This window comes from Camelina sativa, chromosome 17 (genome assembly GCF_030686135.1).
Source record: "Camelina sativa cultivar CO46 ecotype springtype chromosome 17, ASM3068613v1".
Lineage (NCBI taxonomy): Eukaryota > Viridiplantae > Streptophyta > Magnoliopsida > Brassicales > Brassicaceae > Camelina > Camelina sativa.
This window is the reverse complement of record NC_141896.1, coordinates 15,618,245-15,641,876: the sequence shown is the minus strand read 5'-3', so window position 1 is coordinate 15,641,876 and position 23,632 is coordinate 15,618,245. Positions and strand designations below refer to the sequence as shown.

Here is a 23,632-nt window from a genome sequence, read left to right as displayed (position 1 = left end):
CTTGCCTTAAGCATCCTATATTTTGAAACGGAGGGAGTATAATTTTGTTTAATTATAAAATCTAAATCCTAATCATTCTTTTATAAACCCAAACCGACATATGATTTTAAAAATTATAAATTTAAACTCTAATCATGTTTTATAAACCCAAACCAACATAATTTCCTTAATAAAAGATATACATAATTTGTTTCCTTAATTTGTTTTGTCTTTTTATTTTAATTTTGATTTATTTTTTAAATATGATATGACATGACACATTATTGTATTCTAATTGTTTAATTAAGAGGGGGTGAATGAGAGTTGTTTTAAGTAATTTTTCATACTTTTTTGATTTTAACTAATTGGCCTAATCTGATGAATTCAACATAAAAATATAGAAATCTAATATATCAATTGATTTGAGTTTTCATAAGATTTTAAATAATTTGATGATTTTAGGAAAGTTGATATGATTTATTGTAAAATTCTTACTTAAAAAAAGTATTATTCTTACTTTAAAAAAGTAATATTCTTACTTAAAAAAAGCATGAAAAATTCTTGGGCTATAGATTTTCTTAATATCTTAGATTTCCTATAGATCCTTGTTGAGTTCATCAGATTAGGCTATAGATTTTCTTAATCTCTCAGATTCCTATAGATCTTTGATGAGTTTATTAGATTCTAGACTGTAGATTTTCATAATCATTCTCGTCGTTTCTGTATTGATGTATTTCTTGCTCTTTCAGGAAAATGTTGACGATCAATGGGTTTATTGGGACGTGGAATGAGTTCAGGTTTTCGGAAATCGTCGGTGTTAAGACGTCGTTCCAATGTTGAAACGTTTTCTATTTTCACGAGGTTTTTGCGGTGATCTCTATATTCTAGGTGTTGTGGGATTCCTAGAACGTTCGCGCATCCCACATGAGGTTCATAATGCTCTCTGGGACCAACAAATCCCTATTTACAATATGAATATCGGTAAGTAAAGTCTTTGTATTCATTCTTTTTTTTAGAAAATACATAAAAAGATAAAGCCCATGTAACTAGGGTTTCAAATCCCACCTAAAACCATAAGATTTAGATTCTATATTTTTAACTAAAAAATCCTCTCAAATCCTCCAGAATCACTAAAAATCATTGAAACCCAACTTCACAAACTGTTTTTAATTACGATGGACTTTAAGATAGATTTTTAAATCATTAGTTCAATCTCTATATATATAAAAGAGAAGTACAAATTCGAAAATTGCCAAAAATTTCCAAAATTGCCACTCAATTAGTTATGAAGAAGAGTGTTTATTGAAATTAACAGGGGTAATTTTGTCAGAAATTGTCAATCGACATTACCCGACCCGTTCAAACAAGGATCCGCGTCCTTTCACTTATAACCCGGTTTGTATATTGTTGGGCTTCGACTCCATTATCTTCGGCCTCTACGAAATCCAAAAAAAAAAACCCTTCTGATTATTTGTTTGAAACATAATCGAAATTAATCAGAAAATCTTCAAAACTCAATCACCACAACAATTACCTGAATCATCGCTCAATCAAATTTTCAAAAATTTATCCAGAAAATCTTCAAAACTTAATCACCACAGCAATTACCTGAATCATCACTCAATCAAACTTCCCTAAACTCAGTCCTTAATATTCGAATAAAGATTTTCAATTAAAAGAATCAAAGATTTTGTGCTTGCACACAAAGTGTATCATTAAACACTCTAACCTAAACACTAATACGTGAACCACCTATAAATATACTCATCACCACATAGATTAAAATCATCACAAATACACCATATCTCGACTCTAAAACTTTGACACATATATGAACATATGCAGGCCTGAACATATGAGTCCCCGTTTTTTTTAATTATATGTATAATTAAGTATGCTCAAGTATATGAACGTGAAATGGCTCTACAATCTTGCAGTGATCTCCTTGGAGCTGAAGCTTTTCTGGTTGTGACTATCGCTGGTTTGTCTACGGAGGTGAAATCAGGACAGGTCTCAGGTTCCACGGCGGGAGCATGAGTTGTTTCGTGAGTAAATGCAACCAGGTCTCTCAGTTCAGTCTGTGGCTGTGAAACTGCAGGCTTCTGCAAAATGCAATGTTCAATTATAAGATGGGAAGGCACCATTGTGTGAACAAGAGTAGCTTTGCACGTCTCTGCTCTTAACTCAGCTTGTGGTAGAGATGTTGCAGGTTCAGGTAGAGGAAGAGAAGGCACAGAGTGGACTAGAGCAGCTATGCGTGTCTCCAAGACAACACTGTGTGACGAGGCGTGAACATCCGCTTCTTCTTAAACGGGTCATCTTATAACATGCCCCAGTTCAATCCTCTGTGTCAAGGACAGATCATGACTACTAGAAGTCTATAACATGTATCTTAGGGGGTTAGAATAGGGTGTAGTCTGTTGGTAATTGTACATATAGCGGTTTCTCAAGACCGAGGTTTTCTGCAAGCCATGGAACCCTTTCAATCCTTAGTCAATATTAATCCAGTGAAAAAAAAAACATGTAACCAATGTCACTGAAAATTGTCGTGGCTGTAGATGAATCATATTTAATTGTTTTACCATTTAAATCCTAAATTAAACTATATTTAAATATTAGCATTTAAATTAAACTTACAAGTATTATGATACACAAACTAAATTATAAGTACTATTGTTTTTTTTTTACAACATAAGTACTATTGTTAAATAACAAGTATTATGATTCATTCTTAGACCAAAATTATTGTAAGTGTTGAAATAAGTCAATAATATGGTTTCTAAAAATATTGTACTTAAATAATTTTTTTTAACATGTCAAAAGACCCCTTTTTAAAAACGGGTCATGTAATTTGTGTTTTTGTTTTGCAAAGCACTAGGATTTTACATAATTAATCAATTTAATTGGTTACCACTTTTGAAAATATAGTTATTTTATCTATTGTAATGGTTTTCAAGATAAATAAAAACGTAAATGACATTAAATAACAAAATATATATTATTTTTTATTTTCTAAAAGATATTATAACATTGAAATCATAAGTTATGTTTTAAACAAAAAGTTTTGTACCGCAATGGATCGCATGTTAATTAGTATTCACATTTAGACTTATTAATTAAAGTAAATTGTGTTGGACGGATGCAACTGCGGGTCTAAATATTTCAATAAAAAAAATAACGATATTTTATATATACTACAGTAGGATAATTTTCTGTGGGGGCTAAAAATCTTTAAATCAGTTGCGCGACAGGTCTAGCATAACGGGTTTGAACTAACCAACACTAAAATTTTTAACTTAATTATTTCTTTTATTGTATTTTTATTATATGAACTACAAAATATGTCAATACATCACAAAATATATTATATTATTTCAACTAAGACTTAAAGATTAACAATTAAAAAATGTATATTAAAAACACAATAAAATTAAAAATCGTCCTGCGGGGTACCGCGGGTTCAAACCTAGTAACAATGTATTTCAGAAGACTTTTTAAAATACATTATTGAATAACATAGGATTTGTAAATTTTACACAAATCACTTAACCAAAACATATGTTGCTCTACATCAAAATGAGTTATTTGTCAAGAACTCTCTGATTGAATAACATATGCCTTAACCAAAACCAAAGTTGCTCTTAATTTTCTGAATTCTTTGAATCAGAGTTCGGATGGGATGGTTAAGGAAGTGAAATCGGTTTTATAGCCAGAGAGTTCATTACTTAGCGTTACATCAAAATGAGTTATTTGTATCTGCCTCTTTTTGCTTAATTTTTGTTCAATTTTTTATATGAGGTTGTTATTAACTCTTGTGGTTAATAGCTCATGCTTGTGGCCGTTTGTTGAAATCATCATATATATAAAAGTATGATTTTACTCTCTCCTTATTGGTCCATTTGACATTTAATTTCTAAAAACATAATATTTATTTTCAATTAAAAAGATAATTGTAATTGTAACTCCTCTAATTAAATTATTTTTAAAATGTAACTTCTATCACTTGAAATCCTATAAATAACCATTCTACATCCTCCTCCACCATATCTCATATTCTAAATATGTTCTTTTTTTGTTTATGTTCTTGCATGGGTTGGGAACTCATTGTAAGTGTTTAATCTTATATTTTGTTGGATTTATCATATAATGTGTTCAATTTTATTTATTTGTTTTATGTATTTCTAAAAATATGATATTTATTTTCAATTAAAAAGAAAATATTATACTAGTAATCATGTACATTAATCCATACTTTAAATCTACCATTTAATATTAAATTGTAACTGAAATTACATAAACTATGAAATGACTTTTTTTTCTCTATTCATTTTCATTTAAACCTACTACAAATTATAATTGTAACTGCTCTAATTAAATTATTTTAGAAATGTAACTTCTATCACTTGAAATCCTATAAATAACCATGCTCACATCCTTCTCCATCATATCTCAAATTCTAAATATTTTATTTGTTTTGTTTATATTCTTTCATCAGTTGAAATTCATTGAAAGTGTTTATTTATTTATATTTTGTTGGATTTATCTTATATTGTGTTCAATTTTGTTTCCTTGTTTTTATGTATTTCTTCCTTTCTTCTTTGTTTTCTTATTATTTTTAATCTTCAATTACATATGTGTACTAAAATTTTAATGGCAATACGAAAAAATTATTGTGCCGATTCAAAAATATTAATTTCCATCATTACACAATAAGAGAATCAAGTTAAACTTAACAAACCATCTTTATTGTTTATCTAGATGTTTGAGTATTTCTTTCATATTTTGTTTATTTTCAAAAGTATGCAATGTTTTAATGAAATAAACTATTGTAATAATAATATTAAATTAATTTTCCTTAAGTCTCTCTTACCTCCAAAAAAATTGTAATACATTTTTTAGTATATTACGTTATATTTAGTTCTTATGATCCAACATGTAAGTATATATAAAGATCATTACAATGTTTATTTATTTCAAGTATTATAATTTAATGTTTTTCCTATATAAAAGACATTTTTATTTTCCATCTATAGTTGTACTACAAAGAAGAAATTATTAGAATTAAACCTAGCAATACTAATTAAATTAAGTGGAATATAAACAAAATTAAAAATAAGCTTAATCTTTGGAATTTATTTAAACGAAAGGGCCACATGCATGATATATGTATCTATATATATAAAGTTACATTTTTCTCTCTTCTGGTGTAGCCACCTTATCCACTTTTCTTAAATATTTTTGATGGATTTTCGGATTTCATTAGCCCAAAGATTCCAAATTTTCAGGTCCAAACCATTTCCCCAATCCTATCGACTAAACCTATTAACGCCTCTCCTCCGACGACGACGCTCCACCGTCACCGGTTTCTCCCCTCCTTAACTATCGATCCATGCCGTTTCACCATTTGATGCGAATTCAATTCTTCCAATCCTCTACACTTTCATTCATCTTCCATGTCTTCCATAACAATTGCAACAGTTTCGTTTGTAACTGCTAATTTTGTTCTTCGATCTTCTCTGATTTAATGGACAGTCCACTACTTCTTCCTTAAATTGTCGTAAGTCCTTCTCTTATATAAACAATCTCTTTCTATAGTCATTTTCTCAACTTACACTTGGCCTTATGCTTCTCTTCTTACAAATATGAAATCTGCTTTCGTTTCTTTCACTGACCTCAAAACTGGTCGACTTGACCAACAATCGTAGGTAGGATTCTCCGTTTCTGGCCTGCTCGAAACATTAAAAAAGGTGGACAACTCATGGGTGTTGATTTCCTTCTTACTGACGAAAGGGTTCCCTCAAACTCCATTCTCCTCTTGATTCATTCTTAATTAAGTAAACTCCATTCTCCTCATAATCCACTATGTGTTAACAACTAAACCAGGTTTGGTTTGTAGTTAAGCTCTGAGAAATCAAGGATGTCAAAACTAAAACCAACCTTGAGCAGAGTCTATGGCTATATGGAGTCTCATTTCCCAGCTAAGATCCTCTGCATTCTCACCTGCATGTCCGTAGATATAACACACCGGTGACGGTGAGCTCATAGGAAGCACCAATTGGTAACAGAGAAATAGAGAGAGATGAAGATTACTTGAAAGATAAGCTTGCAAGTTGCCGTTGGTCATGTACTCGTAGATGAGAGCCATACTGCGATCATCGCAATATCCAACAAAGGAAGCTAAGTAGCGGTGATGCACTGTCAAAAGAAGCTCTGCCAGCAAACGTTTTGCACTTGCGCAACCATAAAACAACATTTTCCAATATAAGTAATCATGTTTTTTTGGTGTTCTTTAGATTACCTCGACTTGGAATTGGTTAGAAGCCCTGGATGATGATGATGATTCTTTAGGTTTTCCTGGTGAAGAATCGTTGATCATCTTTACAGCAATTTTAGTCCCATCTTCAAGAGAACCAGGTACACAATACCAAACCCTCCTTTACCAATCACTTTATTGAAGTTGTTTGTAATGCAAGAGAGCTCATTATATGTGAACCTTCTCTTCCCTGAAGGTAGGAGTGGTCCTGATGATAGATACTTGACAGTAAACATTTCTCAGCAAAATTCTCTGACTTCAAATTTATTAACCATGAAGTAAAAAATTTCAACCATTTTGTCTTCGCCTTAGTATGATCCATAGATAACCATGAGCACAATGAGAATGATTACTGATGTCTACAGCTATGGGCACGACCATGTTGTTTTTATTCTTGTCTTGACATGAACGTGAGCTGCAAAGGTTTTGGTCATCCACACTGGAAAACAGAGGAAATCACAAGATCAATAGAGAGTGTTTGTGATTCAGTAACTTTTCTGTAAAAATCTAGATGTTACCTGAGCGCAAGTAGACCGGCCTTTAGTTTTTTCATAAGAGAACTTGGGATAAACCCAGTAAAATTATTTTCTTTCAAATTCCTTTGCAACACAAAAAAAAAATGTCATGATGCAAGTTCACTATTAAAATAGACCAACACTATACATCTATATTTGTGGTCACTTACAGAAGTTTCAAATATTTTAGATCAGCCAAAAACTCTAAAATATTTTGAAACTAACAGCTTTTCTGTATATTTTGTTGTAGGTTGTTGTTTGATAAATCCCTGAGTAAAAACAATGCATAACTCTGTTATATAGTTTATGTGAATAAAAGTGGTGGAGAGTGTCAATGTATTTGTATACTTACAATGACTCAAGAAGGGAGAGATTCTTAAATGCCAAGGCTATTGGTCCGCTTGAGCTAAGATTCAGGGACTTGATTTGATGATTATTATCGTTGTAACTGCATCCAATACCTTCCCAAGGGAATAGTCTTGGGGAGCAAGGATCACCACTCCAAACCTTATTCACTTTATACGTTGCTTTGATGTTTTCTATGGCATGAACTACATTAACAAAATAAAAATAAAAAGTGTGAGTTTTAGTAGCAATCTTACAGAGTCCAAGTTGAGATGGAAACACACCATCATCAGTTATGGTGTAAAGTTCATCTAGAGATTGTGCAATGAAGATCTCTATAGCATTAAGAATTGGTGGACGCGTTGAATCTGCGGTCTTCTGAAGAGAAATCAAGTGATCATTACCAGAGAAAGCTCTTGGATTAGAAGACATCATCGAGTACTTTGAAGAAGGAACAAAAGAAGTTTTAGAGACAGGGGAACAGATCTATAAGAGAAGGAAAAAAATACACAATACAGTATATGCAATTGTTACTACATTGTCTTATTCGGCTCTTGCAAAAAACACTCCGTTCATTTGCCATTATTCCAATATCACAACCTTAAAAATTCATCTAAAAGGGGAAAACAATATAAATTAAATCAACCCGAGGAAAAAAAACACATACGTATTAAACAGACACATCTCCAAATATATGATTGACCTTTCATCAAATTCACATACGTAATATATAGCCTTAGTGTTAAAAAATAATTAACTTACAAACGAAAAATATGGGGTAAAGGAAAATAACAATCATTAAATAATAATTAGAAAGAAAGAAAAAAGGAGCAATAAACCAAAACAATGTTAAACAACCTCTTTAAAATTTTAAACACATATGGCCAATTAATATTGAAAAAACAGTACAGTGTAATGACTAAAAAAATTAAACTCCAAAAATCAAGTTCATTATCTATTTATGAAATTAAAAAGTGAGAATAACTCTTACAAATAAGAACTCCATTACTTTAATCGAAAACCAAAACAAAACAAATTGCAAACATACAAAAACTAACGGAATGAATAAGAGGGGACAGACTTGAAAAAAAAAAACGGATAATAAATATAGACTAATTATTAAAATCCGTGACACACATATGTTATCATCATACAAATACAACAGAAATGGTTTGTAGATAACCAAAAATACAGACATAGTGGTTTTCACATGTGTTAGTATTATACTTTTAAAAACAAACTTCTAATTGTTCACAGTTTTAAAACGGTTAAAAAATTAAAGGATAATCACAAACCCCACTCAACCAAATTACACAAACAATTATGACCTCGATTAATGATTAAGAAAGAAACGACAAAACTCATTACGATTTCAAAACGATTTCAATATCAAAGAGACAATGAAAAGAAAGAAATAGGAAGCCCAACAGAAAATAATACAATAAAAGCAAACGTAACTGCAACTCACGTCCAGGCTATACGAAAAGTCTATACAAAAATCACACACAACTTACAAAAAATGCTAACAAACATACCCTACTTTCTTGAAGAACTACCAAACGACGTGCTCAGAGATATAATCTCTCCAGTTGCTTGGCTTTCACGGACAACCGTCAAACATGTTATGCAAGCATCACCACATCTAGCCAAGGCAGCTCAAAATCACCGAGTGTTCAAGAATATCAATCTAAGGCCCGTAGCCATGAATCCTGTAACGCCCGCGATCCTGAATAGGATCGTAGGCCGAGACTTAGTCCGAGAAGGAAGGGGGATCTCGGACAAGTCGAGAGAAAGCTACTCGTTAGCTCGGACATTGAGGAAAAACGCGCAAAGTATCGGAGAAGAATCGGTCAGCTGCGGACAGCTCTTGGGAACTGTCGACCAGCTCGACCAAGCTCGATTAGCTGTCGACCAGCTCGACCAAGCTCGACTAACTGTTCGACAGTAGACGATAAGTGAGCCAGTTGGGAGCTCGCGGACGGTTATCGGACTCGGTGACCGAATCGGTGCAATGGAACGCGTGCGATCGAACGGGTGTGACCGAAGGGTCTCGACGATAGGCACCTTTTCAGGCCTAGACTTCGGCCAGACCCTATAAATAGAGGGCGAGACGCACAATTTTGGACATACGGAAAACCAGGAAAAATACCCAGAAACTCTCGGTGCGGATCGAGAGAAAAGATCGAGAAAAAGGGTTTCTAAGGCCGAGAAAGGTTTGATCGACGGAGGTACGGTGAAATACCGTCTCTAAGGGATCTGGGGAATTGGGTAGTTGCATCATCGAGCATAAGCATGTATAGGCTTCGGTTGGTCTTGTTGGTCAGAGGAAAGGGGGTGCAGCTCGGAAGTGGATCGGTAACCGCAAGGATCGCCGTGAAACGACCGAACTGATACGCATGCTACCTCCCTACCGATCAGCGTATCATCCGGGGTGTCCGAGTACGGACGGTTCGATCGGAGAAAAGTAAACGCGGCTCGGCGGTTGGACGTGGGATCGGTACAGATTCCTCGATACACCGTCGGACTGATGCGCGGGATAACTCTCTACCGGTCAACTGCCGTACTGGGCGAATGTATAGAACTTAGCGTGCATTGCATGACATTGTACGGCCTAAGGGAAAAGTTATTGATGCCTACTTGGATTTCAGGAAAGGAGGGTGATCGCGGGAAAGGAAAGGCTTAGGCGCGGGACTCATGGCCGGGAAGATGAGTGGTGGTATTAAGGGTAGTTAGGATCGATTATACAACTTGTACTAGCTTATTATGCAAACTCATAAGTTGTATCGAATCCTTTGATGATTAATGCAATATCGAATATTTACTTTACTCTAAATTTATATCATATAGACTCTAAATATCGAATCTCAGAATGCGCGAATGAACCTTGTCTAAAGAATGGGCCCTAAAATTTGTCTAAGTAGGAGATGGGACGAGAGAACCTCTCCGGCCATAGATGGCCGGGGTCAGGGTCTTTCAAGTTGGTATCAGAGCATGCTTGGTTCTAGGACCGGTAGTGCGGGTTTTGGGGTATCACCACTCATCGGCTTATGGGATCTCGCGGTAGTTGCTTTTTAGCGGTTTATTTATCTTAAACCGTGACTAAAGTGCATAAGTTTTGCAGATGGGTAAGAGCAGCAAGGAAAAGAAGCGAAAGGGTAAGGAGGTGGCCGATGAGACCATAGAACCCGCGGAGACACTAGTCGACGCGTAGGCAAGGAACACGGACACCCAGAATCCAGTCGGACCTGTGGCTGGAGATAAACAACCGGATAATGATAAGCCGGAAAGTAGTGGTGCAACGGATGTAAATGGGCAACAAAATGCCGTACCATCGCCCCAGGAACAGTGGGAAACGATGAAGGCAATGATGGCGCAGTTGGACGTTCTCACTAAGGCGTTGGTACCGGATCTTGTGGTACCAGCGGTATGTAGCAAAGTTGTTACGGAGACCATTGAACTGGATCCTGAAGATTCTCCGAGGAAGAGAAGGGATTACTTGGATGCGTTGGACTAGATCATGAGACTGAAAACCAAGCATTTTTCGGGAAGTACGGATCCGATCATGGCTGACGAGTGGAGGAGCCGACTTGTAAGAAACTTCAACTCCACTCGCTGCCCGGAGAATTACCAAAAGGAAATTGCCGTCCATTTCCTTGAAGGGGAAGCCCATGACTGGTGGGTGTCGGTTGAGAAACGGAGAAGTGGTCAAGTCCTAACCTATGCGGACTTTGAGAAAGAATTCAACAAGAAATTCTTTCCACCGGAGGCTTGGGACAGACTGGAAACTGAGTACCTGAACTTGGTACAAGGGGACCTAACGGTGCATGCTTACGATGCCATATTCAGTCGCCTAAGGCGCTTTGTGGGAAAAGAAATCGAGGATGAGAAAGCACAGATCCGTCGTTTTATCCGCGGACTAGAGGTCGATATCCGCAACCATTGCGTGAACGATGTCTTTAACTCGGTCGTGGAAGTAGTGGAAAGGGCGGTAATGATCGAAGATGGGCTGGAGGAAGAGAAACAGCTTAAACGCGAGAAAACTTCTTCGCGCTCGACTCACTCAGCCAAAACCACCGACCGAAAAAGGAAATGGGACAAGGTGGATAACGCAAAGTCCGACTCTAAGTATGCGAAGTGTAAGACTTGCGGAAAGCTCCACAGCGGGACTTGCTGGAAGGCAGTGGGTGCATGTGGACGTTGCGGAAGCATGGACCATGCTATCCGGAACTGTCCGAGAATGGAAAGTGGCGAGGGGCCAAGGACTTGTTTCCTGTGCGGAAAAGAAGGACATTTTAAGAGGGAGTGTCCGAAGCTTGATGAGGGAAGACAGAACCGTAGCGAGAATGCTCTACCTCCACCACCGAAGAGACAGGCCGTCGCACCGCGTGTGTATGAGCTGTCCGAGGAAACTGCCGCTGGGGATTTCAGGGCGATTACTGGTATGTTGCGAAAACTTTTCTAAGTTAAATTCGTGCATTACATAGCATCATAATGCATGTGAAAAAGGGGATATGGGTACTTAGCATTCTAGAGGAATGTGTAGGGACCTTAAGTATAGGTGGTGTGGAAACGCACACCTTGTTTGATTCAGGGGCCACACATTGTTTTGTAAGCCCGGAAATGATAGGGAAAGGTGGGTTCAGTCGAGAGCCAAATGATGGATTTGGATTGGTTCGAGCAGCCGGCGGACAGGTGATGCACTCGTACGGTATGGTTCGAGGGATCTCGGTCATTGTCAATGATGTGGACATGCCTACTGACCTGATTATCGTTCCACTCATGAAACATGATGTTATCTTGGGGATGGACTGGTTGAGAAAGTACAAGGCGCACATTGACTGCCACCGAGGGCGAGTGACCTTTGAGAGAAAGGAAGGAACGTTGAGATTCCAGGGAATAAGATCAACTTCGGGAAGTTTGATTATCTCGGCAATCCAGGCGGAAAGGATGCTGGAGAAAGGTTGTGAGGAATACTTAGCCACAATCACAACTAAGGAAGTTGGGGAAAATGTGGAATTGGATGATATTCCAATAGCCAACGAATTTGCCGATGTGTTCGAAGCGGTACGGGGAGTTCCGCCGGATAGGTCCGATCCGTTTACCATCGAGCTAGAACCAGGGACGACCCCTATATCTAAAGCGCCTTACCGGATGGCACCGGCGGAAATGGCGGAGTTAAAGAAACAATTGGGGGAATTGTTGGAAAAAGGATTCATCAGACCGAGTAGCTCACCATGGGGTGCACCGGTCTTGTTTGTCAAGAAAAAGGATGGTAGCTTCAGACTATGCATCGATTACCAGGGGCTGAATAGGGTTACGGTGAAAAATAAGTACCCATTGCCCCGGATAGACGAGTTGTTGGATAATCTCCGAGGTGCGAAGTGGTTCTCGAAGATAGACTTGGCCTCGGGGGTACCATCAGATTCCGATAGAGCCATCGGACATTCGGAAGACGGCTTTCCGAACCAGGTACGGCCACTTCGAGTTTGTGGTCATGTCGTTCGGACTGACCAATGCACCGGCAGCCTTTATGAAGATGATGAACGGTGTGTTCCGAGAATTCCTGGACGAGTTTGTCATCATCTTCATCGATGACATACTTGTTTACTCGAAGGATCAGGAAACTCACCAAAATCACTTGAGGGCAGTCTTGGAGCGGTTAAGGGAGCAAAAGCTGTTCGCAAAATTGAGCAAATGCTCGTTTTGGCAAAAGAGTGTCGGATTCCTTGGACACATCGTCTCGGACAAAGGAGTGTCCGTGGATCCGGAAAAGATCAAATCGATCAAGGACTGGCCGTGTCCGAAGAATGCCACCGAGATTGGCCGGATATTACCGCAGATTTGTCAAGGCTTTGCAAGTATGTCTCAGCCAATGACACGATTGATGGGAAAGGATACAAAGTTCGAATGGTCGGAAGCTTGCGAGAAGAGTTTCTCGAAGTTAAAGGTGATGCTCACGAGTGCCCCGGTACTGGTGTTGCCGGAGGCGGACGAGCCGTATATCGTTTATACCGATGCCTCTATAACCGGGCTCGGTTGTGTGCTCATGCAAAAGGGAAGCATGATCGCCTATGCGTCTAGGCAATTGCGTAAGCATGAAGGGAATTACCCGACGCACGACTTAGAGATGGCCGCGGTGGTGTTCGCGTTGAAGACTTGGCGTTCATACCTCTATGGAGCCAAAGTTCAAATCTTCACCGATCACAAGAGCCTAAAATACATATTCACTCAGCCGGAGTTAAATCTAAGGCAAAGATGGTTGATGGAGTTTGTCGCGGACTACGACCTTGATATTGCCTATCATCTGGGAAAGGCAAATCAAGTCGCGGATGCCTTGAGTAGGAGACGCTTCGACGTAGAGGCGGAAAAGAACCAAGAAGCGTTGGTTTTCATGATGGGGACCTTGCATTTGAATGCATTGTCGAGAGAAGTTGAGCCGTTGGGCTTAGGAGCAGCCGATCAAGCGGACCTACTTAGTAGGATTCGTTTGGCTCAGGAAAAGGACGAAGAACTTAAGGGTTGGGCAGAGAATAATAGGACCGAGTTCCAATTATCAAACAACGGTGCCATTGTGGTGAATGGACGAGTATGTGTGCCGCAAAATAAGGAGTTGAGGGAGGAAATCCTAAAGGAAGCGCACCAGTCTAAGTTCTCGATCCACCCTGGTTCAACCAAGATGTATCGCGATCTGAAAAGATACTATCACTGGAAAGGAATGAAAAGAGATGTTGCCGCGTGGGTTGCTAAGTGTAAAACTTGTCAACTCGTCAAGGCCGAGCATCAGGTGCCGAGCGGATTAGTTCAAAGTCTGCCTATGCCGGAATGGAAATAGGATCATGTGACGATGGACTTCGTGACCGGCTTGCCTATGAGTAATCGGAAGCATGATGCGGTATGGGTCGTGGTGGATAGACTGACTAAATCTGCACATTTTATAGCAATCGCGGAAACCGATGGGGCCGAGGTAATCGCGGTCAGATATATCGAGGAAATTGTCCGGTTGCACGGAGTGCCGGTAAGCATCGTCTCGGACCGAGATACGCGGTTCACCGCGCAGTTCTAGAAAGCGTTTCAAAAGGCGCTGGGGACAAGGGTGAACCTAAGTACGGCCTATCACCCGCAAACTGATGGCCAGTCCGAGAGAACAATTCAAACACTCGAGGACATGTTGCGAGCTTGTGTATTGGATTGGGGTGGAGGCTGGGAAAAGTACTTAAACTTGGTGGAATTCGCGTACAACAACAGCTACCAAGCTAGTATCGGAATGTCACCTTATGAAGCGCTGTATGGCCGGGCATGTCGGACGCCGTTGTGCTGGATGCCGGTTGGGAAACGGACGCTGTTCGGACCCGAGATCGTGGACGAGACGGCCGAGAAGTTGAAATTCTTGAAAATTAAGATGAAGGAGGCCCAAGACCGACAGAAGAGTTATGGGAACAAACGTCGGAAGGAGTTGGAATTTGAGGTGGGCGACCTCGTGTATCTTAAGGCAACGACCTATAAGGGAAAAGGGCGGTTCACTAAGAGGAAAAAGTTGAGCCCAAGGTACGTTGGTCCATACAAGGTGATCGAACGAGTAGGTGCGGTGGCGTACAAACTGGAGTTACCACCGAAGTTAGACGCTTTTCACAGGGTTTTCCATGTATCTCAACTACGGAAATGCCTAAGTGAAGCGGACGAGGTAGTCGAAGATGTTCCACCCGAGTTGCAGGAAAACTTGACGGTGGAAGCAACACCTATTCGGATCATTGATCGAATGGAAAAAGGGATGCGCAGGAAAAAGATTAACATGGTAAAGATCTTGTGGAACTGCGGTGGACGCGAAGAAGCTACTTGGGAGACCGAGAACAAGATGAAGGCCGATTATCCTAAGTGGTTTAAGGAGATGGGTGAAGATCAACTTGATCCGGATTCGGGGACGAATCCCTTTCAAGGGGGGACACTTGTAACGCCCACGATCCTGAATAGGATCGTAGGCCGAGACTTAGTCCGAGAAGGAAGGGGGATCTCGGACAAGTCGAGAGAAAGCTACTCGTTAGCTCGGACATTGAGGAAAACGCGCAAAGTATCGGAGAAGGATCGGTCAGCTGCGGACAGCTCTTGGGAATTGTCGACCAGCTCGACCAAGCTCGATTAGCTGTCGACCAGCTGTCGACCAGCTCGACCAGCTGTCGACCAGCTCGACCAAGCTCGACTAACTGTTCGACAGTAGACGATAAGTGAGCCAGTTGGGAGCTCGCGGACGGTTATCGGACTCGGTGACCGAATCGGTGCAATGGAACGCGTGCGATCGAACGGGTGTGACCGAAGGGTCTCGACGATAGGCACCTTTTTGGGCCTAGACTTCGGCCAGACCCTATAAATAGAGGGCGAGACGCACAATTTTGGACATACGGGAAACCAGGAAAAATACCCAGAAACTCTCGGTGCGGATCGAGAGAAAAGATCGAGAAAAAGGGTTTCTAAGGCCGAGAAAGGTTTTGATCGACGGAGGTACGGTGAAATACCGTCTCTAAGGGATCTGGGGAATTGGGTAGTTGCATCATCGAGCATAAGCATGTATAGGCTTCGGTTGGTCTTGTTGGTCGGAGGAAAGGGGGTGCGGCTCGGAAGTGGATCGGTAACCGCAAGGATCGCCGTGAAACGACCGAACTGATACGCATGCTACCTCCCTACCGATCAGCGTATCATCCGGGGTGTCCGAGTACGGACGGTTCGATCGGAGAAAAGTAAACGCGGCTCGGAGGTTGGACGTGGGATCGGTACAGATTCCTCGATACACCGTCGGACTGATGCGCGGGATAACTCTCTACCGGTCAACTGCCGTACTGGGCGAATGTATAGAACTTAGCGTGCATTGCATGACATTGTACGGCCTAAGGGAAAAGTTATTGATGCCTACTTGGATTTCAGGAAAGGAGGGTGATCGCGGGAAAGGAAAGGCTTAGGCGCGGGACTCATGGCCGAGAAGATGAGTGGTGGTATTAAGGGTAGTTAGGATCGATTATACAACTTGTACTAGCTTATTATGCAAACTCATAAGTTGTATCGAATCCTTTGATGATTAATGCAATATTGAATATTTACTTTACTCTAAATTTATATCATATAGACTCTAAATATCGAATCTCAGAATGCGCGAATGAACCTTGTCTAAAGAATGGGCCCTAAAATTTGTCTAAGTAGGAGATGGGACGAGAGAACCTCTCCGGCCATAGATGGCCGGGGTCGGGGTCTTTCAAATCCACTAGCGGCACTAACAAAATACCAAGACCTCATGGAAAAATGCATTGTAAATGGAAATGTGCATGCCCACTACATCAAAGGGATCCAAGAGTATTTTCACAAGAACAACAGAGAACCAGGGTTGGAACTCTTGAAAAAGGCAGCAAAAGGTAATTACGACGATGGTATTTACCTTTATGGAATTGTGGAGTTGTGCAGGGGTGACACCACCGAAGGAAAGTTTTGACTCGACAAGCTAGGCTGGAAACAAAACAAAGCAAAGGCTGATCAATGCTGGAAAGATATCAAAAAGTCGTTACACAGAGTCAATGTACAGAACTACAATATTAAAAAGAGGAACGTGAGTGAGCAAAATACCAAGATTCTTGCAGTCCCATCCTCTGAACCCGTCAATATCTGGAGCAAGAGACTTAGCATGATCAGACAAACATTCCAAATGTGGAAGTTAGATACAGATGCAGGCCCGTGAGAACCAACAACTGCAAGTGTGGTCAGAAATGTTAAAAGGTCAGTTGCATACCAATACGTAATGGAAAGAACAGCTTTCAACAAAGTTAAGAAGTAACACAGGCAATAGAATATTCAGATCTACTAAAAGGTTTTATAATTTCAGACAAAAATTACCATTGTGAGTAGTCTTGGCATATATGACATATATGTTCACTTGAATAATCATCTGATCCATGGGAAGCTTTTGTTTCCGACTCTTGGACAAGGCTAAACTGTGAATAGAAACACATGACAAGAGAAAATCAAACAAACAACATTTTATTTTTATGTGATTGATTAGAAACGGAAACATCTTGCAAATCTTAAATCACATGAACTTGGAATGATCACATGGATATAGTAATCGCCATCGCAACTAAGGAACACGACCATGGGCTAAGGTAACAGAGTGGATTATATGCTTTAACCTTAATTTCTCTAAATCACAGTGTGGAGAAAATATCCCACATCTGATAGATGTGAAGGGACTTGAGTAATATATAAAGGGTTAGAGCCTTTCCACTCATTGTCAATTGGTTTTGAGTTGGAAGCCCATAGTAAAGCCCGAGTTTAACATGGTATCAGAGCCTACACACGCTGGTCCGTTAATTAATCCAGCCCAGATAGAGGCCCGATCACCCCATTAATTGATGGTCCAAAGGAAGGCCCAATTCTATCGAGATAGCTGAAAAAAATAAAGCATTATCTCGAGGGGGCGTGATGAATTCTGTTGAGATTAACGGCTAGAATAGCCATTATCTCGAGGGGGTGTGTGGAGAAAAGATCCCACATCTGATAGATGTGAAGGGACTTGAGTAATATATAAAGGGTTAGAGCCTCTCCACTCATTGCCAATTGGTTTTAAGTTAGAAGCCCATAGTAAAACCCGAGTTTAACACACAGAACCCTGATTTCTATGGCCTCAAATTAAAAAAAATTCGTAGCATGAGACAGATATTCGTACCATGAGAAAGAGATTGGTGAAGGAAAATGTCGAGTTGGTGAAGGTAAATCTTTGATTTGCCAATGAAAACACCGATTTGCTCAGGCACAATCACCAAATTGCCGAATCAGAGTCGACGATCATGATTCGGAGGTAATGATCATAGCGGATTGAAGACGTCGAGATCACAAAATCTCTTCTGTTTGCTTCTGATTCCAGTGACATCTCGCAAATGCCTTCGTCTGAGAGAGAGACGATGAAAGAAGAGAGAGAAATGTGGACCAAATTTTTTTTTCCGTCTATACATTAACACTCACCGATATCATATTGTGACACATTAGTAGTTTTAAATGTTTCTAAAAATCTAACCACAACATGACTAATGATGTAAATTAAGCCCAACTAACAACTACAGGAAACAACAACTTTTAATTAATAATGTTAACTTCTCATTACAATTTTTTTTTAAAGAACTTCATGATGATTACAGTATATTTAAAACAAACAGTTCACTAAATTATACTTACTGCAAAAATCTATTCAAAAAAATATTAAATAAATAGAACAACAAATAAAACAAATGATCTACATAAAACAAGTGCAAAGAGAATTTAACAGAAGCAAAAAATAATGTACAAAAACAATCCAAAAAAATATTCTAATCAAACTTCTGCGCGGACCAATTACTAGTAATATATATAGTTGCGTTGAGAAATTAAAATATGAAAAAAAAAAATCATGCACATTTTCATCTTTTAGCGAGCGAAGCCCCTCAATCAGTATTCGTAATATATGGTTTTGATCAGTGTTCGAAAAAGCATTCTAGGCGTCCGCCTCCGCCCCGTCTAGGCGCTAGGCGCTATAGCACCGCCTAGACGACCGCTTTGACCGCCTAAAATTGTAGTATCATCATTTTAGTGTATTTTTAAAATTTTAATTGCACAAATTTAAAATATTTAAAGTTTACTTCTATAAACATAATTATAAATGTTTAATATATTATTTAAAATGAATTAAAATAATATTTTTATTTATTTTCTGTTTTTGATTTAATATTTTTATTATTTTTATATATATTTTGTATATAATATCAGATATATAATAGTTTATAATGTAAACGCCTAAACCGCCTAAGACCGTCTAAATTCCGATTAGGCGTTCTAGGCGCTAGGCGTTGCATCACCGCCTAGTTAACACCTAGCGCTTTCTTGAACACTGGTTTTGATTAAGATGAGAAGTCAATGAACAGATCCTCAAAATGTAAAATTACTAAATGATGAAAGAAAAAAAAACCAATAAAAGATTGATTTCTAGGGCCGGCGCAATAGATTTTAATGCCTAAAGCAAAAACAAAATTTGAACCTATAAAAAAAAAAAATTCCAAAAATGACTTATGTGTCGATCGAACTGGATACCTCTCTATATTGAAAAGACAACAATGTTGACCACTCAGGACGAGACACAATGTTGAAAAGACAACAAAGACATGGCTGGAGGATGGTATTGAAAAGGCATCGCCCTACCCATACTACTAGTGTGGAATGGCTTCCACACGATGTTGTAGAGCTCATACTGGAGAGACTTCCGGTGAAATCTCTGATGAGATTCAGGTTAGTGTCCAAGGAGTGGAGAATGACAGTCTGTTCCCAATGTTTCAAGGAAAGGCAGTTCGTCCGTCGTAGGCTGTCACGAGGCCCTGATGTCCTTTTCGTGTCCTTAAATGATGTTTATGGTTCTGATGAACCTGACATTGTCTTGGGATCTTCTTCTTCCATACTCCGGAAGGTCACATTCCCTTTTACCAACCCCATGATTTGCCATGGTTCTTGTGACGGTCTGCTCTGCCTCCATGGTTACTTCGAACCCAGTGTCGTGGTGAATCCCGCCACTCAATGGCATCGCACTTTTCCTTTCTCCTGCGTCGAACATCTCATCGTCGACAGGTTTGTTAATAAAAGAGAAGCTTTCACCCCACCTTGTAAGCTTGGGTTTGGTAAATACATTCTCAGGGGCACTTACAAGGCAGTTTGATTATATAATTCATCTGACTTCGGCCTAGACAAAGACGGCAGCGTACCACTTGTGAAGTTTTCGATTTTAGCACCAACACTCGGAGATACCTTGCCCCTTCTTCTCCTTATCGGATTCTCCCTTACCAGAGGCCAGTGTATTTAGATGGCTCACTTTATTGGATCACCGAATGTTTTTCTCCCAATGTATTGTCTTTCGATCTTCACACTGAAACTTTCAAAGTCATCTCTGAAGCTCCCTTTGACACTTGCATACCTTACCCCCTCAGCGTCGTCTTGTGCATCCTAGATAACCGCTTGTGCATTTCCGAGATAACATGGTGTACCCAAAAGATATGGTCCTTCTCTTCTTCTTCTTCGCGAAACGAAAGTTTATTCACTTTTGATCAAATTAGTGAATTCTTTTCTTCATTTTCTTTGTACCTACCAATATGATATATGGACGCCAGTTTGTTACTATATCCATATCCACAAATTCCTTGTATACTTACTATATTTATTTCCAAATAACAAAATCACGATTCTTGTCTTTGTAATGGTGTTGTTCCAAGTTTTTTTTACATCAAGTATAGAATGGTAAGAGCATAGGTTTAAGTAATAATATATATAGTGAATCAATACTCTTTTAAAGTAAGAATCGATAGTGAATCAAACTCGGCTTTGATTGGAAGCCTGTTTCGTTCGGATTCTGTCCAGCAGCTTCAATAGGAAATGAAGCAGAAGAGTTGGTGTGTTGCTCTGCTTGGTGGTTAACGTTAGCTAGTAGCTATCCTGAAAAACAAGTATCCAGTGACTGCTGTGGCACTTCCAAGCATTCCACCAGCAACAACCTGAACACTCTCAGCAAATAGAAAACAGAATCTGATGAGAGAAGAAGAAATCGATTCATACAAAAACACAGTGATAAATGATGAAAAGAGCAGTTAATATATCATATCAATGGAAGGAAACACAAAAATAGGGTTTGTTCTAGAGTGCCATCAACTCACACAAGCCTCCAAAAGGCTCGAAGTCGGTTCCAATTACTCAAACCCCCTTCACTGATTCCTTCAATCCCCCCTATTCCTATTTATACTCATGCGTTCCCCTAACTATCTATCTAACTACATTCTGGCTAAACCGCATGCAACACCTATAAGAATCTCATCTCTTGCTTGTCCTATATTGAATTCTGTGAGGATGTTCAGCAAAGAGAGAATTTGCATGTGATCTGTGATTACATACCTGAGGAGGGGTATGACCAAGAAGCTCACGCAATGGTCTGCTTTCAGCCAGGGGATGTTCTGCAGGAAGTTCATATACAATCTGATTGAGAACCTGAAAAAATGAATTCAGACCGCAGATATCAGGAAGATACCACCATTTTTGCTCGAATGCATTCATAAATAAAACCAGACTTTGTTAAAAGAAGTAATCAAAACCTCAGCTTGGCGACCCGCATGTAATCTAACACCAGTAGCATCATACATCACCTACCACCAAAACACACTCACTCAATTGAATCCTTCATAACTCAATTGGTAAGCTACAAAAAGAAAGATACATACAACAGAAGCCAAGATCAAAGCAATGGCAAAATGTGAACCACCAAAGCCCTCTTGTAAGCCAATAGCAACAGCGAGAGAGGTGACAGTGGCTGAATGGGAAGAAGGCATTCCTCCGGAACCAATAAGCTGTTTGAGATCCCATCTCCGTTCTCTATACCTGCGCAGAATCAAGAGAGAGAGAGACACATTCAAAGTTCAATCAATCGATTTCATTACAAAAGAGATGCATGGATTGGGGGATCTAATCTAACATACCAGGAGGTGAAGAGTTTGATGAATTGAGCGATGGTGAAAGCCGTAAGAGCGGAAATGAGAGGGTAATTGGTGAAAATTGAGAAATAATGAGTGGTCGTAGCCGTAGATTCCTCCATCGCCGATGATTGGATCTCTCGTTCAGGCTTCTTCAATCGACATAAAGGTTCCGTTTTCAACAATGGGGTGGATTGGATTGGATTGGATTGGATTGGTTACTCCTCCTCAAAGGAACTCTCCAATGGCGTCTACGTCTACCGTTCAATCCTCTTTTGTCTTCCGTTGACCAATTCCTTTTTTTCCCCATTCTTTTTTTTATTAAACTTTAAAGAATAATGAAATTAAATTAATAAAATTTTGAATACTTGATTGTGTTCTTAGTATAGTTCATACATTGTTTTATTTTTAAGATTTTAATACATAATGTCTTTTATTTATAAGTGAAAACATTTAAAAAAAATTGAAAAAGTAATGATTTTCCAATCTGATAATATTAGTAAAAATTTTATGTTGATTTTATAAAATTTAATACATGTAATGAGCAAGTGAAAACATAAAACAGTTTGAAATAAATAATAATTTATAGGAATAAATGTTTAGTTATTTGGTGGGAATGTTTGGATATCTTTACATATTTTTATTTTATAAATTTTCACTCATTTGAAGTTAGTTTTGACATGAGATGAAATTAGTACTTATGAGATAAATTTAGTTTTCAATTCATTTATTGCATAAGAAGATAAGAAAAGAAAAAGGTGTTGGAATAAAATTGATTGCAGTAATTGTTTTTTTCCTTTTTTTTTTGGGATTAACTAGTTTAGTAGACTAACAATTATAAAACAAGTGCTAGCATATTTCGTCAAAAACTGTTTTTCTGCATCTATTTTAAGGTTAGGTAATTCTTCCCTACTATTATTTTGAAACACAGATTATGGACTAAACCTTTGTTTTGTAAAAAATTACAAGAGTATGCCATTGGAGTTATAACCAAATAATATATCTTCATTAAGGGTAAAAACGAAATTTTGTTCATATCCTAAACGGATAAACACGCGGATCCCGGGTCGGATCTTTTAAAATGGTTTTTTTACGTCTAAATAATAAATAAAAGCAATACATTGTGTATTTTGCTAAGAAAATTCTAATAGCATATTGGTCCAATGAAGCTCTAATATTTCGGAAGGTGCCAAGTTCGATGCACCTTAGCTGCAATTTTTGCTGTTTCCAATAGTAATCCCACTACGATTTTTTTAAGAATTAGTGAGAAAATCTTATTTCCACAAATAAGCGGATTACACAGATCAAATTTCAAAATCCCGAATATAACTGATTCCGTGATTAGTTGTTTTATCATTCATATTTAGCTATCTTCCTGAAATTTCAGGCATAACAGATTCAAGCATTTTTGAGTAAGCTGTTACTAATATTTCCCTACTTTCCCATTTTTAATTTCTATATTTTGACGTTTTAAAGTAAATAAGATTTTTCTTTTATTTGTTATTCAAATTAAATTCTTATCCTATTTTCATGATTGATTCGTATGAGTGATTTCATTCCATATACGTAAGATATTCTTTAACTAACAATATATATATATATGTTGACTATTTACTCAAATTATAATGGTATATATATTCGATTCCATATGCCTCTAAAATTTCGGGAAATCTGTTGTAGTATAGCTTTGCATCCAATCAATTCATTAATTACCTATCAAAATATATTTTCATAATCCCGCTTAACTTGGTAGTAGTTCCAAATTTGATAAACTGGATTAAATGCGTGTGCAAATTATTGAAAAAAAATTAGAAAACCTACTCCTTATTTAAAAATTTATATATACTCTCCTATTCTTGACTCTTCCATCACCGGCTTACATTCGCAATTTACTTCCTACTCCACGTATATCATATTAGCAATTTACAGATGTTGATCTTATATGCGAATGTGAAAAAATGGTGAGTAAGATCAGT

General features: G+C 38.4%; 1 protein-coding gene, 2 long non-coding RNA genes and 1 pseudogene across 7 annotated transcripts; 3 read left to right on the top strand and 1 right to left on the bottom strand.

The window, feature by feature from the left end:
* The first annotated feature begins 569 nt into the window (after positions 1–569).
* On the top strand, positions 570–2,563 carry LOC147923793 (uncharacterized). Its single transcript, XR_015585707.1, has 2 exons — positions 570–960; positions 1,917–2,563. It is a non-coding gene; the product is annotated as an uncharacterized LOC147923793 (long non-coding RNA).
* A 2,677-nt stretch (positions 2,564–5,240) lies between these two features.
* Positions 5,241–7,403, top strand: LOC104757035 (uncharacterized). 5 transcript variants are annotated; one of them, XR_015585914.1, is made up of 5 exons: positions 5,241–5,536; positions 5,689–5,770; positions 5,863–6,166; positions 6,273–6,393; positions 6,489–6,888. It is a non-coding gene; the product is annotated as an uncharacterized LOC104757035 (long non-coding RNA). The 5 variants fall into 5 exon arrangements; XR_015585912.1 differs by having other exon boundaries at positions 5,399–5,536; positions 5,685–5,770; XR_015585917.1 differs by lacking the exons at positions 5,241–5,536; positions 5,689–5,770; positions 6,489–6,888 and adding an exon at positions 7,058–7,403 and having other exon boundaries at positions 5,876–6,166.
* An 11,924-nt stretch (positions 7,404–19,327) lies between these two features.
* On the top strand, positions 19,328–19,861 carry LOC147923792 (F-box protein At1g11270 pseudogene; annotated as a pseudogene).
* Positions 19,862–20,327: 466 nt separating this feature from the next.
* LOC147923791 (uncharacterized) lies at positions 20,328–21,943 on the bottom strand. The gene is made up of 5 exons (XM_087497372.1): positions 21,663–21,943; positions 21,408–21,564; positions 21,282–21,332; positions 21,085–21,177; positions 20,328–20,690 (listed from the first exon to the last, which is right to left on the bottom strand). The coding sequence occupies exons 1-5, from the start codon at positions 21,776–21,778 to the stop codon at positions 20,616–20,618; spliced, it is 492 nt and encodes a 163-aa protein (XP_087353498.1). The 5' UTR covers positions 21,779–21,943; the 3' UTR covers positions 20,328–20,615.
* Between the last annotated feature and the right edge of the window lie 1,689 nt (positions 21,944–23,632).